Source organism: Mastigoproctus giganteus, chromosome 6 (genome assembly GCF_048544385.1).
Source record: "Mastigoproctus giganteus isolate SK-2022 chromosome 6, ASM4854438v1, whole genome shotgun sequence".
Taxonomy (NCBI): Eukaryota; Metazoa; Arthropoda; class Arachnida; order Uropygi; family Thelyphonidae; genus Mastigoproctus; species Mastigoproctus giganteus.
In genome coordinates, this window is record NC_143580.1 from 130,077,641 (window position 1) to 130,094,989 (window position 17,349).

The 17,349-nt window shown below is 36.2% G+C and overlaps 1 protein-coding gene across 1 annotated transcript in view; it reads left to right on the forward strand.

Moving 5' to 3' along the window:
- The window catches only part of LOC150084576 (uncharacterized), a 434,502-nt gene that overhangs the window by 376,215 nt on the left and 40,938 nt on the right, over nt 1-17,349 (forward strand). Inside the window, exon 8 of the mRNA XM_090376289.1 lies at nt 14,728-14,863. Coding sequence (XP_090232415.1) covers nt 14,728-14,863 — 136 coding nt within the window. The remainder of the gene's footprint in view (nt 1-14,727; nt 14,864-17,349) is intronic.

The window sequence follows — 17,349 nt, forward strand, 5'->3', positions numbered from 1 at the left end:
ACTTCTGCACGTCTATTCTACAACTGTCTTTCCTCAATTTGAATCTGTGTCCCCTCAAGTTCGTAATCTGAGCAAGTGGAAGTATCCCATGCGCATTGAGCCTACTCAACCCATTCAAGGCCTTATACACTTCAATCAGATCACCTCACAGGTGCCTAGTCTCCAGCTGCTTTGCAGAACTTAAGCCTGTCTTGGTAAGAGGATCCCTTCATTCCCCTCACCAATCTTGTAGCCCTTCTCTGTACATGCTCAAGCAAATCTACATCCTTCCTAAAATGAAGTTTCCAGCCCTGTATACAGTACTCAAAGCATGGCCTGACCATTGCTTTATACAAGGGGATAATCACCTCCTTGTCTCTGCTAGCAAAATTCCTGTATATCATTGATTCCATGATCTGCTCTTGCTGCCCGTCTGCACTGCTCAGAGAACTTCATATCTGATTTCACAATTAATTACCCTGAGGTCTTTTTTCATTCTCCACCTCCATAAGTGTAGTACCACACAGTTGGTACGTTTCTCTTGAGTTACTGCTGCCCATATGCAGTGCCTTGCATTTGTCAATGTTAAACTTCAGGCAGATGGGCTGGGAAGTTGCCACTTCTCAGCATTTGTCAATGTTAAACTTCAGGCAGATGGGCTGGTAAGTTGCCACTTCTCAGCCCATCTGCCTAACTTTCATAGATCCTGTTGCAGTAGCACGTCTATTTGTGTTAATGATACACGTTAATGACAGTAATGTCTTTACTGTCATTAACAACTCTGCTAACCTTTGTATCATCTGCAAACTTGGACATTAAGCCTGGTTTAACTTCATCGATATCATTAATAAATACACAAAACAACAATGCACCCAGCACAGAACCCTGGGGTACTCCACTAATAACATTTGTTCACGTAGAGCAGTGTCCATTTATTACCACTCAGATATATGAAAAAGTTTTTATAAATTAATTATATGCAAAATTAATAAAATTAAAATGTGTAATTTTAGTCACAAATAATTGAAATTAAAACCTAAATACAGTAGACTTTCGGAATAACAGCACCTTCGGGGATTCAAGTTGCCATTATTTCGATTTTTCCATTATCTAGAAAGTTCTATTTTTAATATATTTAATGCAGAAATAATGAGGCTGAATAATAGTGAGACTAAGAATGCAATTTTATCATAAAAGAGTTTGCAAAAGCTTAAGATGCCGAAGTTCATGACAAGAAATATGCATTTAGTCAAAGATTAACAAAAAGATGGCACTCACCTCAATAATCCATTGTGGTTATATGAATCATAAAACATTTTTAAACACTGTTTTTAGTTTAACCAATGATTTCTCACACTATTGTTTTATGATTCATATAACCACAATGGATTATTGAGGTGAGTGCCATCTCTTTATTAAGCTTTGACTGAATGCAGTTTTATTAACTGTATATAGAAGACATAAACATGCTGACGATACAATGTTATAATCTTCCATTAATACACTCCTGCTGACCCCCCCAATCCAATTTATTTATTACATCAAGTTTAGTTTGCGCAGGATAGCACAGTGGTATTGCGACCATTCTCCCCACACTGGGTGGAAAAAGCCAGGGTTTGAATCCTGGCAATGATGTGAGGAACTTTAATGGGCTTTTTTTTTTTACTTCATGGCTGAGTTGCCTTAGGCGTAGATAGCAAGGTTTTTTTCTCAGAAACTGGGGTTTTGCGTCCAGCAAATCGACCAGAAATCACACGCAATTTACAAACACAATACACATGAGTAGATGAAATAACTTTTCAGGTGACCCTAATGTAATAGTTTGGATTATAGATGAAGAACTCTTTATTGCATACAAAAGGCGCATGCTGTACACAATAACCTTCACAGCTACAAGCCAGGGGAGCTTGTAGGACAGCTAAGAAATCTTCCTCTGAATTTTCATCCATAGGATGACTTGCTAATCCTAAACTTCACTGCCCTGGCAGGTGGATATAATCACCGTCCTCTCATTGAGTATAAAAAGGCCTGAATTCAGAATTATATCAAGTTTGTCACTAACCTTTAATGTTGTTGTTCTTTTCTTCTCTGTATGAGGTTTATTAACTTTAGGAGCCATGAGGGCTTTTTAATTTAAAATAAATGTAAAACAGCGGTATAATCCGTGATCATCATCATCATCATCAGCCATTTTCAATCCACTGCAGGATGAAGGCCTCTCCAGCCACTTTCCAGTTCCTTCTGTTTTGAGCACTGGCCATCCATTTACTACCCACAAACTCATGAATTTCATCTATCCATCTCCGCCTTTGTCTTCCAGGTTTTCTTCTAGCTCCTCTTGGATACCATTCTGTTATTTTCTTAGTCCATCTGTCATCATGTCTTCGAGCTATGTGTCCTGCCCAGGCCCATTTTAGTTCTTTAGTTTTGATAAGAATGTCCTTTACTTGAGTTTGTTGCCTAATCCATGTGTTTCTCTTCTTATCTAACAGTCTGATTCCCAATATGATTCGTTCCATTCTTCGCTGTGTAGTTCTCAGCTTCTCTTCCATTCTTTTGGTGAGTGCCCAAGTTTCACTTCCATAAGTCATGGTGGGGAGTATACATTGGTTCATTAATTTACGTTTCAGACAAACTGGGATATTGCTCTTCAGTATGTGACTATATTTCCTGAATGCTATCCATCCAAAATGTATTCTTCTCTTGACTTCCAGCCATTTATCATTATTACAACTAATAACTTGTCCCAGATAAGTATATGACTCCACCTTTTCAATTACTGCTCCTTCAATCTTTATTTCCCTTTCTGTGGCATACTTGTTCATCATTACTTTTGTTTTAGCCATATTCATCTTTAGTCCAAAATCCTTACTAGCTGTGCATAACTGATTAAGATTTTCCTCTAATTCGTTGGGATCGTGGCTAATGACCACAATGTCATCTGCAAATCGTAAATGGTTTAGGTACTCTCCGTTCACATTGACTCCTTTCTGCGACCAGTCTAATCTTCTGAAAGCTTCCTCAAGGGCAGCAGTAAACAGCTTCGGAGATATTGTGTCTCCTTGTCGAACTCCTTTCTCAATTTTAAATTTCCTACTGTCTTTATCTAGTCTAATAAAGGAGGTAGCACTCTCATATATTTTCTTCAAAATCATAATATATGGGGTATCAATGCCTTGTATTTCCAGTGCCCGAAACATTGCCTTATGCTGTATGGAGTCAAATGCCTTTTCATAATCCACAAATGCCAGGCATAATGGTGTTTTATATTCATTTGCTTTCTCCATTAGCTGTGATATTACATGAAGGTGATCCATAGTTGAGAATCCTGTCCTAAAGCCAGCTTGCTCTTTCGGTTGATTCTCATCAAGTATTCTGTCTAATCTGTTAGTAATGACCCTTGTGAACAACTTGTAGATGTGGGATAGCAAGCTAATTGGTCTATAATTTCCAATTTCTGATTTATCTCCTTTCTTATGCAGCAAAACTATGATTGCATTATTCCACTGCTTAGGTGTCACACCTTTTCTAATGCACTTTGTGAAGAGCCTTGCCAGTTTTTGTGTTATGTCTCTTCCTCCCAATTTTAACAACTCTACAGTAACTTCATCTTCCCCCGGGGCTTTCTGATTCTTCATTTTCTTCAATGCATGTTCTACCTCATCAGGAAGAATATTGGGTATGTCGTATGTGTTGCTACTTTGCAATCCATCTTCCCCACTGCTGGCATCATTCCCCTGCTCCTTGTATAATTCTCTATAGTAGTCTTCTGCTATTTGAATTATGCCTTCTCTGCTGTTTATAAGTACACCCTCGCTATTCTTCAGTTTCAGTATCATTTGTCTTTCTGTATTACTGCTCATGGCTGCTGATTTAATTCCTTTGTTTTCCCTTAATGCTTGTTCTACTTTTCTTGCGTTAAATCTTCTTATGTCCTCTCTGACTCTCTTTCTAATGGCTTTGCATAACTCAGTATACTCAATTTTCTCCCTGTCAGTGTTTTTCTTGCTTTTCATTTGTCGTCTTCGGTTCATCATGACAAGTGTTTCTTGACTAATTTTTTCTTCTTTGGATTTCTTTTTCCCTATAGGTTTCTTGGGCTTTATCACTTTCAAAAAGTTGTAATATTCCTCGTCGATATCTTGGTCCTCAGCAGTCTGCAGAATCTCATACTTGTTCTTAAGTTCCAGTACATACTGCTTTTTCTCCTCTTCTGTTATCTCAAAGCCCCTTGTATTATTTACTCGAGTCAGTTTTTTCCTTTCCTTTCCTACATCTATATCAAGTGTACATCTTACCATTCTGTGATCACTTCCAACATTTACCTTATTCAGGACAGTAACATCATTCACAATATATCTTCTGTTAGTGAGGATGAAGTCGATTTCATTAGTAGTTAATCCATTTGGACTCTTCCATGTCCACTTTCTGTTCACCCTTTTCTTGAAAAAAGTGTTCATTACTGACAATCCTTGGGATTCTGCAAATTCCACAAGTCTTTCACCTCTTTCATTTCTTTCACCAATTCCAAAATTTCCTATTGTTCTCCTTTCTGCGCTGTTTTGTCTTTTTCCAACCTTAGCATTGAAGTCTCCCATAATAATAGTGTAGTGGGTTTTCTGCTCATCTAGAAGACTCTCCATTTCTGTATACATTTCTTCAACCTCTTCATCATCATGGCTCGATGTTAGTGCATAAATCATTATAATCTTTAGCTTGTATCTCTTAGAAATCTTGAGTATTAGGCTTGAGTATTAATCCGTGATATCAGTATAAAATTCTGTTTCAAAATGGTTAAAATAAACAAATACAGTAATCACGTGACTTGCTGTTTTTGTTTTCTCGGCACTGCACTGTATGTAAGCATCCAATCTCAATGTGCCGTTAATTCGACTATTCCGTTATTTCAACAGTCTACTGTGTGTGTGTATATATATATATATATATATTAATTATGCATGAAATAACGTACCTATTCACAGCTCCTCACCTTGGGTTGTCTAACTAAGAGTGCACTAATCAATTACAAGGTAATGTTAATGTTTTATACATTTGTCAAGACTTGAGGCTGAATGGCAACAATCAATTTATGGTTGTATTTAGTGTACAACTGAAGTATACTAAAGCCTCTCAGATCCAAAGACTGTTTTATCTATTAAAGCTAGAGACCAAAGAAATACAGGTAGTTCCCGACTTTACAATTTAATTTGTTCCTAGGGTGCACTCGTAAAGTGGTAATTTATTTCGCCTAGACGTAATGTTTAAAACAGGTGTTACTTTCTCAAAAATGAAATTTGACCGCAGTACTGTTAAGTAAAGGTCAACAAAACAATACTTTATGCTTAAACAATGATTTATTTTCCAAAGAAACGAAAACATTGCCTTTAAAATCAAGCAAATTATAATAATAAAGAAATTCTTTATGTCATACAAATGTTAAAGAACGTTTATTCTTTATCATCATCTACTAAATGCACACTCATTGGTGGATCTTCATGCATTGTTGGCTCGGCACTCGGTTTATTGAAAGCACAAGGAGTCATTTTCTTCTGAAATGTTTCAAGAGTCATTTGTTTCCAAGATGGTCTTCTCTTTTTGTTATAAATTTCACGATAGCATGCCTAAGCATGTTTTTAAATCTGTAGCAACTTTTCTAGTGCTCTCGAAATTTGAATCTTGTGACTCAAAAATCTCAGTTCCTTTTTCTATTCCTTTTTCTATGTGTTGAAAAGCTTTGTCAAGCCCCTTGAGAGTGAAGGAACAAACAGTAGTTTCAGTTGTTAAATCTTCTTGTTCCTCAGTTTCTTCACATTTTGCCATTTCAGTGAGGTCATCATTTGTGAGCTCTCCATTGTGTGTTTGAAGCAGATCAGTGATAGTTGTAGAAACCTCAAGCTGCACTTGGTTAGTAATATTAATGCCCGCTTCTGTTTCAATTTGTATGATCTCTGCTGGTTCTTCAAATCCTTCAAAATTATTAATAAACTGATGACCACTGCTTGCAGAAACATTACATTTCATAGATCTATCGGTGGAAGAATATTTTTTTCATTTAATGAATCTTTCTATTCTCCCCACCAGTCTGGATCTTTCTAGATATATGTGAGTGTCAAGAGATTTGTTTAGGTGTTTGTTTGCTTCTTCGTGGGGTATACTAGTAAATATGGAATAGATGTTGAAAAACACCACCATGTCTTTTTGATCAATATAGATGTTTCCTATTATGGATATGAGATCTTTACTGTTTCTAATTTGAGCAGGTTTATGGAACTATTTGGGAAAGGAGCTTTACCAGCCATTTAGAAATTTTCTGTTCAGGATGATAACTTCTGCTAATAATATGTAGGTTTGGCTGGAAAACCAGGTTTATGAACTTTTTTTATGTTGGCAAATAGGTATGGAAGTTCCAATTTATTAGGATATTTAATTTCTACTGTAGCTCTTCGTCCATACTTTTTGTCTAGAGTGATTTTTTTGTTTCTGTTTTACTCTTCTTTTACTCTGGTTGGTAGGGTTGGTTTCTAACCATTTGAAAGTGCTGTAATCTTGAAATAGGTTGTGGACTTACTTTTTTCTATTTAATCTGTGGAATTTGTAATGACATTGCTTTTGTCTGCTTTGGATATACAGATGGATTTATCTTTTTGAAGATCTGTTAATGCTCTTCTTTCTAGGACTGGAAGGTTGTTGGTTCTGGAATATCTTAATCCTCCATGTTTTTAGCATTCTGCATGGCTATTAAATTAATAAACTCTTCATTGGTGTCCTGAACCTTTTTAAGGATATTAAAGAGGTGAGCAAGGCTTATTAAGTGTTTAAATGTTGCTTGGGGGGGTTGAATTTTAAACTTTATTTAATAATTTCTGACATTCTAAGTGTTAAATTAATGATATGATTAGGGGATTGCTATTTTGTGCAGGTTGGGAATTACCATTTATGTGGTCTTTCATAGGTATAATATAAGATATTCTCTCTATTTCATAGGTAGAATATCCTTTGGGTTCAAGGCTTTAATACCTGGCCACCTCCAATTGGCCGTCAATTGTTGCTTTTCAGCTTCAAACAAATGCACAAAACCTTAACCTTCACAAGTTTGAAAGTGTAACTTTAACAGTATCTTGCATTCAAATAGATAAGTCTTAGATGAGCCATTAACATGTATGTTGTTTTGTGTATAATTAATTTTTAAATTTTTAGGTTTTCCTTTTGTTTATTTGTGACTAAAATTGGATATTGTAATTTTATTAATATTACGTATAATTAATCTATAAACTTTTTGATATATTTGGCACTATTTTCTGAATTGAAATTGCAATACTGTAAAAATGTTAAGAATGGAAATTTAATTTGGAAAATTATTAGAATGTATATTTAAATTTACAGTCTATAAAATAGATTCCTTCTGCCTACAAGTGTAGACCACAATGATAACTCTCCCCCCCAATCCTTGTAGAATCCATCCCTCGTGTCTTTGGTTAATCCACAAGACTTTCAGCATTGTTCTATATTTTTACAAGAAATCATCATTTTTTTGTATGCTTAATATCATTAGTCTCCAGATCAATAATAATATCCCCTCCCCTGAAATCGACAATCTGTTAGTGACATCATGAATTGTTGCTCCTGGCAAACACACTCTGGATGTAGCGTGCCTATCCTTATTACAAAAACATTATCGGTTTCCCTGACACTGGAATCTCCCATCAGACCTAACTGCTTTTGAACCAGAGCAGTTTGGACTTGACTGTCCTGTTGTGGAGCCTGTATCAGAGGGGCACACACACACACACACACACACACACACACACACACACACACACACACACACACACACACACACACACACACACATATATATATATATTAAGGATAATAGAAAATTATTAGAAAAAGTAAATCAATCAAATAATAATACCATCAGGGACCTAAGAAAACACAAAAAAAAAAAAAAAAAATTCTTATCGCTTTTTACCGACAATCTAGATGATTTCAACTGGGGGCCAACCACCCAGACTGAAGGCAAAAAATGACAAGAGGTTCTCTGTTTCTGTGATGATCAATATATGCTAAGTAATTTAAATCTAAACCAAATATAAACCAGTATAGGCCAAATATAAACCACAAAATAATATGTGGTGCCCCCTATGTGATGGATACGGTAAAAATAAATATAAATAAATAATTAAATTTAAGTTAACACAAAGAGAAATATTTTTTTTATATATATACACATATAGTTAAATTCATTTAAATTTACTTAAGTTCACGCTGAGGTAACATGCAAATTCACCTCAGGGTCCTACTATAGGAACGGGTTTGCAATCCCGGGCATACCCGAGCCACAACTTATATCTTGTAATGTCTTCAAACTGTCCTACACTCTTTAATTTTATTTCTCCGAAATTATTAGGGCAACCCGAGGATGTAGGAGAAACTATTTCTTATTTATACCACTATTTTTCGCCTTTGTGGAGTTCAGGTTCTATTATTCCTACTCCTTTAGTTTTTCTTCTTACTATCTGCATGTTTCTCTTAACTTAAATTTAATTATTTATTTATATTTATTTTTACCGTATCCATCACATAGGGGAGCACCACATATTATTTTGACGACTATTACATTATGTCCTAGATACGGTCAATATGTAAAAAGTAAAGTGCAGCCATTATCAACCCACTGCAGGGTGGAAGCCTCCTCAACAATTCATGCTGAGGGAAATGTACCATAATCTGCCACGCTGGTCCAGTGCGGGTTGGCAGATCGACCGTATTCAGCAGTCAGGGGCTTGAACCCCGGTCTACTCAAAGAGCGTGTGCTACTGCACTCCTGCTCCTGCCCACTCGGCTACGGAGGCCGTCCGTATGTAGTATGTATTATATATTTAATCTTATTTTAATCATTAATTTACGTTCTCTGTCGGGTCAACGATGATTAATATATGCTTACATTTATATTTTACTTATATTTCTTACATTTGATTCTAATAATTCTAAAATAATTCTAAAATTTCTTAACTTTTTATTTATATTTGGCCTATACTGGTTTATATTTGGTTTAGATTTAAATTACTTAGCATATATTGATTATCACAGAAACAGAGAACCTCTTGTCATTTTTTGCCTTCAGTCTGGGTGGTTGGCCCCAGTTGAAGTCATCTAGATTGTCGGTAAAAAGCGATAATAATTTTTTTTTTTTTTTTGTGTTTTCTTAGGTCCCTGATGGTATTATTATTTGATTGATTTACTTTTTCTAATAATTTTCTATTATCGTTAATATTTTATAGACATTATGGGTGTATTGCATGATTGCTTGCAACTGCATTGACCCATAAATATTAGTTACAGTTACTGTCGTTTTAACTTTCTTTTCTTTTTTATCACTAATATAATTATAAATATATATATATATATTTATTTATTTGTAAAATAAGAATGGTAAACAATAACACCAAGCTGAATAAATGAAAAACAAATTTTTCTTTCTTTTATGATTGTGCCGTTAAATATATTTTGGGCCTAAATGTACAAGGGCTGTTCAATATAGAATGATCATAAGTTTTCGTGAGTAACTATACTGCTTACTATTTCTAGCTGAGCTCCAGAATTTAAGATCAAACCAAGCTGCATCACACAGCAGCTGTACAGTTGACACCTGCCCATGGTGTGTCCTTGAAGGTCGATCAAGTTCATGCATGTTCAGTTTTGCCTACCTAATAATGGACATGACTCATGAGGAAAAGTATACTCTTGAATTTTGTTTCCAGCTAAAGTTATTCTCCAATTATTTTTCCATCTGTGGAAAACAGTGTATGAAATGTTAAAAGAGGCTTATGGTGAATTTGCGCTTCCGTATATCACAGTTTGCAGGTGGTTTAGAATGTTTAAAGATGGTTCCTACCTAACCTAACCCTAATGATTAAACATCTTTATTGTTTTAAAGATGTTTAATGTTTTTGATTCAGTCACAAAAATTGGTGGTCCTGGAGCTCCGTCCACTGCTGTAGCCACAGAAACCATAAACACTGCATCTTTAAGAGAAGATTGTTGTATAACAGTAAGGCAGCTAGCAAAGACGTTGAGAATTATCAGTAGGAAGCATACACGATGTTCTCCATGACCATTTGCACACGACACGTGCTTGTTCATGTTGGTTTCCAAGAATATGCACACCTGAGCAATAAAAAGTGCACGTGGAGATTTTTCAGGAGCTGTAATGGATGGTTAGTGAAGGTGGCGAGGTTCTGTACAATGTGATAATGGTGGAGCAGACATGACGTAGCTTCATCATTTCGACCCAGAGAGTAAAAAACAAGTCTCTGTTTGGAAGTCTGTGTCATCACCAACACCACAAAAAAAGCAAAATTTGTTTGTTCTTCAGGAAAGGTGATGGTCACCTCCTTTTTTGACATTCAAGGAATGGTTTACCAGCTGTTTGTTATGTTTGTTATTTGGTTTTTAGGAGCATTAGCAACTAAGGCAACATTGCTTCGAGAATATGCAGTGGTCATTCCCTGACCTTTCCGCATCCTCCGTATTTGGTGGTGACGGTCTCGAACCCCAGTCTAATCAAGAAGCGTGTGCTACGCACTGCTGCTCCTTCCCACCTGGCTACGGAGGCGCTGATTTACCAGCATGTGTTGTTGAATGTCATATGGCTGTTACGGGACCTTATTAGAGAACTCTGCTCCTCTCTTTGCAGGATTGCATTTGGCACAAATGACCACAGCTGCATGTAGGTAGATGGACAGATGGATGTATCAAGACAGTGCGAGGCCTCATGTTGCTCATATTGTCATCGAGTACTTAGCCAGCATTAATGTCAGATGTGTTTCTCACCTGCCCTACATTCCTGACTTAGAGATTTTTTTTATTTCCAAAGTTAAAGTAGTAGCTAAGAGGAAAACTTTTTCCAATCTTCAGTTCTTCTTTTCCTTGATCGGATTACTATTTCAAAACTTCTGATATCAACGTTTGCTCAGATTGTGTCAATGAAATTATTCTTGAAGGAATGGAATCCTTTATCCCACACTCCACTTTAAAATCTCGTCCTTTATCTAAAACTTAGTTTTCCAATAAATGTGCTAAGGCTGTTCAAGAGAAGAATGTTGCATATTGTAATTGGCTTGTTTCTAATTCTTCAGTTTCATTTTATGCATACACCAAAGTTCGCAACAATTGTAAAGCAGTTATTAATCAGTCCGAACTAGAGTTTGAACAGGCTAAGAGTAGAAAACTTGCTTCTTGCCGTAATGGTAGCCGAGCATTCTGGTCTCTTGCCAAAGCTATTGGCCGCAACTTTTGCCCATCTCTGCTCCCACCTCTGTCGAAACCAGATGGTTCTGTTGTAACTTCAGCCAAGGATAAAGCTGACCTGCTAGCATCCCATTTTTTCTTTCAACTCATATATTAATGATCTTGGTAAAACACCTCCCACCATTCCCAACATGCTCCATTCAATGCCTCCTGTGGTCTTCCATCAGAAGGATTTTGACAAATCTTGATGCTAAGAAAGCTCCAGATCCCAATGGTATTTCACCAGTTGTTCTCAAAACCTGTGCTCCTGAACTTACTCCTATTTTTTGATGCCTTTTTTCACTTTCATATTCGAAAGGTGTTTTTCCTTCTGCTTGGAAATTTGCTCATATCCAGCCAGTTCCTAAAAAGGATGACAAATCCCTCCCATCCAATTATTGTCCCACTGCAATTACTTCTACTCTTTCTAAAGTAATGGAGAAATCAGTTAACCGCCAACTCTTAAACTACCTAGAAACTTCTTAAACTACTTAAACTTCCGTCTAATCAACGATCGCCAGTATGGATTCTGTCAGTGCCGATCCACTGGTGATATTCTGGCTTATGTTACCCATTTATGGACTAATTCAATGGAAAGGTTCGTTGAAACACAAGTAGTTGCTCTTGACATCTCAAAGGCTTTTGATCGTGTTTGGCATAAAGGTCTTCTAAACAAGCTTCCATCTTATGGTTTACTAAATGTTTTTAGTAATTGGTTATCCAGTTTTCTCTCTGATCGCACACTGAGGGTGATGGTAGATGGCTCTCTGTCTTCTAACTTCTCCATTAATGCCAGTGTCCCCCAAGGTTCAGTTCTTTCCTCCACTCTTTTCCTCTTGTATATTAATGACCTTCTTCCATTGACTGGAAATCCTGTCCATAGTTTTGCCGATGATAGCACATTGCATTCCACTTTCCATTTTGAGAAACCTTGTCCTGCTCAATCAGCTTCAACTTCTCGAAAATCTGCTACCAATTCCTTAAATGCTAATCTTCAGGTAATTCTCCAGTGGGGCAAAGACAACTTAGTTGATTTCAACCCTTCTAAAACTCAGTCTTGTCTTATATCTCGCAAAAAGGATTCTTCTGCTCCTATGCTTATTTTTAGTGACACGCCAATTTCTAGGCAAAATGATATATCTCTTTTGGGGATTACCCTGACTTCTAATCTCTCTTGGCACAAGCACATTACAAATATTGCTTCCTCTGCGTCTAAAAAACTTGGTTTTCTCTTTCGCTCTCGGCGTTACTTTTCTTCCAAATAGCTGCTCACTCTGTATAAATCGCAAATCGCAATATTCCCTGCCATGGAATATTGTTCCCACATCTGGGGTGGTGCCCTCAAAACCTCTCTCAGGCTTCTTGATTCCATTCGGAAGAGGGCAGTTGATTCATCTCTAACACAGTCTCTCCACTCGCTGTCTCATAGACGTACTGTTTCTGCTGCATGCCTCTTCTATAGATACTTCCATGGGCACTGTTCTTCTGAATTGGCTTCTATAATTCCCGCTCTCTCTTTCAAAACAGTCTGAACACGTGCTGCCACCAGCCAACATCCATTTACTGTCCAACTTTAAACCCACAGAACCAACTTTTCATCTTCCTCGTTTATTCATTCAACTGCCATTTTCTGGAACAACCTTCCTTCAAAAGTATTTCCTGAAAATTAAAGTCTACAGAAGTCCAATGTCAACAAATATCTTCTTTCATCTTCTCAACCTCCAACCCAAGCATGGTACTAAGTACTATAGGTTCTGATACCTCTCGTGTTTGGGGTTTACATAAAAAAAAAAAAAAAAAAAAAGAAGAAGTTGTAAAGACATTAGAGACAATTCTCAGATGCGTGTAAAAAAATTCCAAGTTTTTGTAGAATGGCAGAAACGGTGGAGTAAATGCATTTCATCAAATGGGGACTCCTTTGAAAAGAACCATCAAAATATTACTGATTAAAAAAGGTATGTGAAAAACAAATTATGATGATTCTTTATTGAACAGCCCTCATATTTAGCTGTGACCGTTAGGTATGATTGTGTTTATTTTATTTATTTATTTTTTTGAAATTTGAAATTTTCTTGTTCTTTGATATTTGTTTGAAATCATAACCAGGATCCAAACTGATGGCCATCACTTTGGGGTATTTTGAGCATTTTCGGGATGCTAGGGCTTGCAGTGCTCCATCCTATCTGCTCCTGTGATATGTACATAGATACAGAGGATGTTAACGAATCAAAAAAGTAACCTTTTTTTTTTTTCATATTTTTTTAAAATATGATTTTAATTGTGATAATAAATTTACTCTAGTGTTGGCAGTAATAAGAACATATTAATAGTTATTCATTTCTCTACTGTTTTAATTTTTCATGAATATCAAAATTTCACAAAAAAAAAAAAAAAAACCACAAAGCCTGTCACTATCAGAAACACCATCTAAATCTCATGTATGCTGAAAAAACACTCAAGAAACGGTTAATTCTTAAATGGAAAGCCACATGGTTGCCCACTTAGAATCAATACTTTAACCTCAGTATATGTTTGCTGATATGTTTGCACCAATTTTCATCTAAAAAAAGGCCAGTCAGTTTGAAAATTGTCATAGTGGTGCCTTGAGTTTTATATAAATAACAAATTCACCTTTTTAGGTGATGCCATTTATATTAGAATAATATTAACAATTTAATTGTGTCATCAATATTGGTGTCATATCTAATGTATGAGCCGAAGCCATGATGGCTGAAAGTCAGGCTATTACTGGAGCAGGAACCAGTGAAATTGAATGCAGAAATGCTGACAGTTTTCAAATCGTTTCAGTTCTGCACACTGAAATATAATTCTGCAACCTGTAGAAATTTCATTGTCTTGTAGGTGGGTCAAAAAAATATCACAGATTCATGTGCACTGGTCTTCCGACTTTGCCAGACAGGTCTTTAGATAAACAACAATAAATAACTGAAAATTGGGAACTTTAAAAAATTTATTTTTAATCCTGACATTATATTGGACAATAAGATCTAAAAAAATCATTACAAGCAAATTCTTGTTTAAAAAAAAAAAAAAGAAAAAAATTCAAGTACAGTTAAATGTGTTCGCAAAGTTGTTGAAATATAGGGCACCTACAGCTCTGTGGAAAGTCTAGAGGTGGTATGGCTTGGTATGGCTGCATCTTTTTTTACTTCAACATGAAGCCTTAATGAATTTTTTATTGCTATACTTTCCTAGTTCAAAAATAATTACTACTAAAGATCAGGAGCAAATATCATACTTGAGGAATATTAAAATACACAACTTTTGTTGAAAATTCACTCAAGTTCTGTCTAGTATATATTGATGTATCCTCTCCAAAGCTGAATGTGTAGTGTCCAATGTGATGTGTCATTATGAAATAAATTAATTTCATTTGTAGAGTACAGTGGTATTTTATTACAGCATCAGATTATTTATAGCTATTTTCAATTATAGGGACTAGAACGTATAATTGGAACAGCACAGTCATTAGATCCAAGCTTGATTGAAGTTTCTGTTGGTCAGGCAAAGTATGAGCATGCACTGAAGTCAGTAGTGTGGCGTATACCTCGTCTACCAAAAGAAGGCCAAGGTAAGGTCTTCATGATCTTAATTATATATTTTATTTTAATATACAGTTAAAAATTGAAAACAAACAGCTGATTTTCTCATCTTCCATTTATTTGGTTTTACTTCCTTTACATACTTATGTTTGATGTAAACTGCATCCACCCTAGATAATGGTACCAAAGTTGTGTAACAAATTGACTGATTTTTCAGCACTTATTTAAAAGAATATCATTCTGAATTTGCATTGATAAAACTATTTTTAAGACAGTATAGAAATATCTATGGCCATATATTCTATGAATGACCTGAAATCTGGCTGATAAAAAATCCAACATTTTTAATATTCTAATTATAATAAAAAAAAAAATTTAGAATTTAATTAAAGAGGACAGAGCAATATTGAGTAAAATTCATGAATTAGGACTGAAAATTAAAAGTATCAGCAACCCAGCCCAGACACAGTAGGAGGGAATATGTTATGAGAGCCTTGTTGCTCCATTCAGTCCTGAAAAGGCTGTGTAAGGATCATGGGGTAGTCATTTTCTCAGCATGGTCTGTGCTTGTTAACAGGATTGACTGTTTCTACAAGAATGGAATACATTTAAATAGAAAGGAGGAAAGAATATTTGCTGATGATGTCGAGGCAATGTTACGTGGATCAGAAAACTTCTAGCTTGTTGGATGGTGGGGGTGATATGCAGACTAATAGATTATCAGTAGCTGCTGGAAGAGGTGAAAATGATCCTTGTGCTTGTTTCTACTGGAACAAGCAGCAAACTGGAAAGCAAGTCATCAGGGATTTTAAAACCTGCTGGGGAATCCTCGTGGAACAAGCAAATACATTGGATGTGTTAAGGTTAAGATTTAAAACAGTTGAAAGTATATTTATTATTAGCCATATGGTGCAAGGAAGCCTGAGGCCTATGCTGCACCAGCCAAAAAAAAAAAAAAAAATTCCCACCCTGAGAGTGTCAGAAATAGAAGGGAATCACCAAGAAAGCAAGAAAGAGAAGAATGATGATATCCAGCCCAGGACCCTGGGGTTAGGGGGTATTAAAAAGTTCCTACCCTTACCTAGAAATAATAGCCCTAGAAAGGTGAAATTTCACAGTAACATTAATCCTTTTCTATGTACTCTCCATGTATAGTAACACATTTCTCCCATCTATGGATCAGTTGTTTAATGCCTTGATCATAGAAGTCTGCACTTTATGCCTGAAACCACGATTCTACTTCATTGATGACTTCCTGAGATGAATCAAAGTGACACCCATGCAGTGGATCATACTCCAGATCATACTGGTACACCGAGCATTCGTCATTTGTCACCAACAGGTCAAAAAAGTTCTCAACATCTGCATTACACAAATCCAACAGTTGGCGAGAACGTTGCATTCGAAATTGCTTCTGCAGAGGCATCAGCAACCTTGGAACACATCATGTAGAGACCATAGGCATGTGCAGATGGTCATGTAAAATGCTGTGGGCAGACCCATAACTAATTCCCACTTCGTTTGCGATAAAATTAATTGCCACGCATGTGTCACTGAGCACCAGCTGCTCAACCTTTGAAACCGTCTCACTGTCTGTGGATGTTGATAGCCTTCCTTCTCTTGGCTCATCAAAGACACTTGTAATGATCATACTGGAACTTCCATTTCCACTTTTTTACAGTGTCATAGGATGGACAATTCTGCCTATACACAGCTTTCATTTCTTGTCAATTTCCTGAGCTTTCTAGCCCTACAAATGCAGAAATTTGATCACTACTAGACTGCACTTTGTCAACCATGGGGTTCTTCCTCAGATTCTGGGTTCCAACTCTGGTGTACGATCCCCTATGGAATGAAATTTCACATGTTAGTTATTCAATGTGTAGACAATTTATGTTAAAAACAGCATCTTCCTATTGATGTTTTATCTAGGTCAGGGTACGAATGTTTTGATAACCCCTCTTACTTGAGTGTATACTAATGCTAGAAGCATAGTAAATAAATTTGATGAATTTGGAGTGCTGATCAAATCATCAAATGCAGACATTTTGGGGATATCACAGACACGATGGCACTCATATAAGGGATTGAGAATTTGAATATGGGGAGTAGAGTGTAGTAGTAGTAGTGATGGCAAATGATGCAAGAAAGCAAGCTTATACGAAGGCATCGTATCTGCTGTCAAGGGTAAAGGGAAAGGCTTTTGCTTTCAAAAGATTGCCTACAGAGTGACTCAGACGGTTTTTAAATTGTGTGCAGTGAGACTAACTGATGATGTTACAAACAGGAAATTTTAACTGGGAAGCATTAAGGAAAATAATCATAGAAGCTACTAGGCTTTTCATACATACCAACGAAGAAATATTCTTCAAGACTTAGACCTAAATGGATGTCGGATGAACTATTGAGACATATGCCAGAGAAGAAAAGTGCAAGGGATGCATATAAATTAACAAATGATATAGAAGCCTGTGGTAGATATAAATTAGTCTGTAATCAAGTCACAAAGGAATTT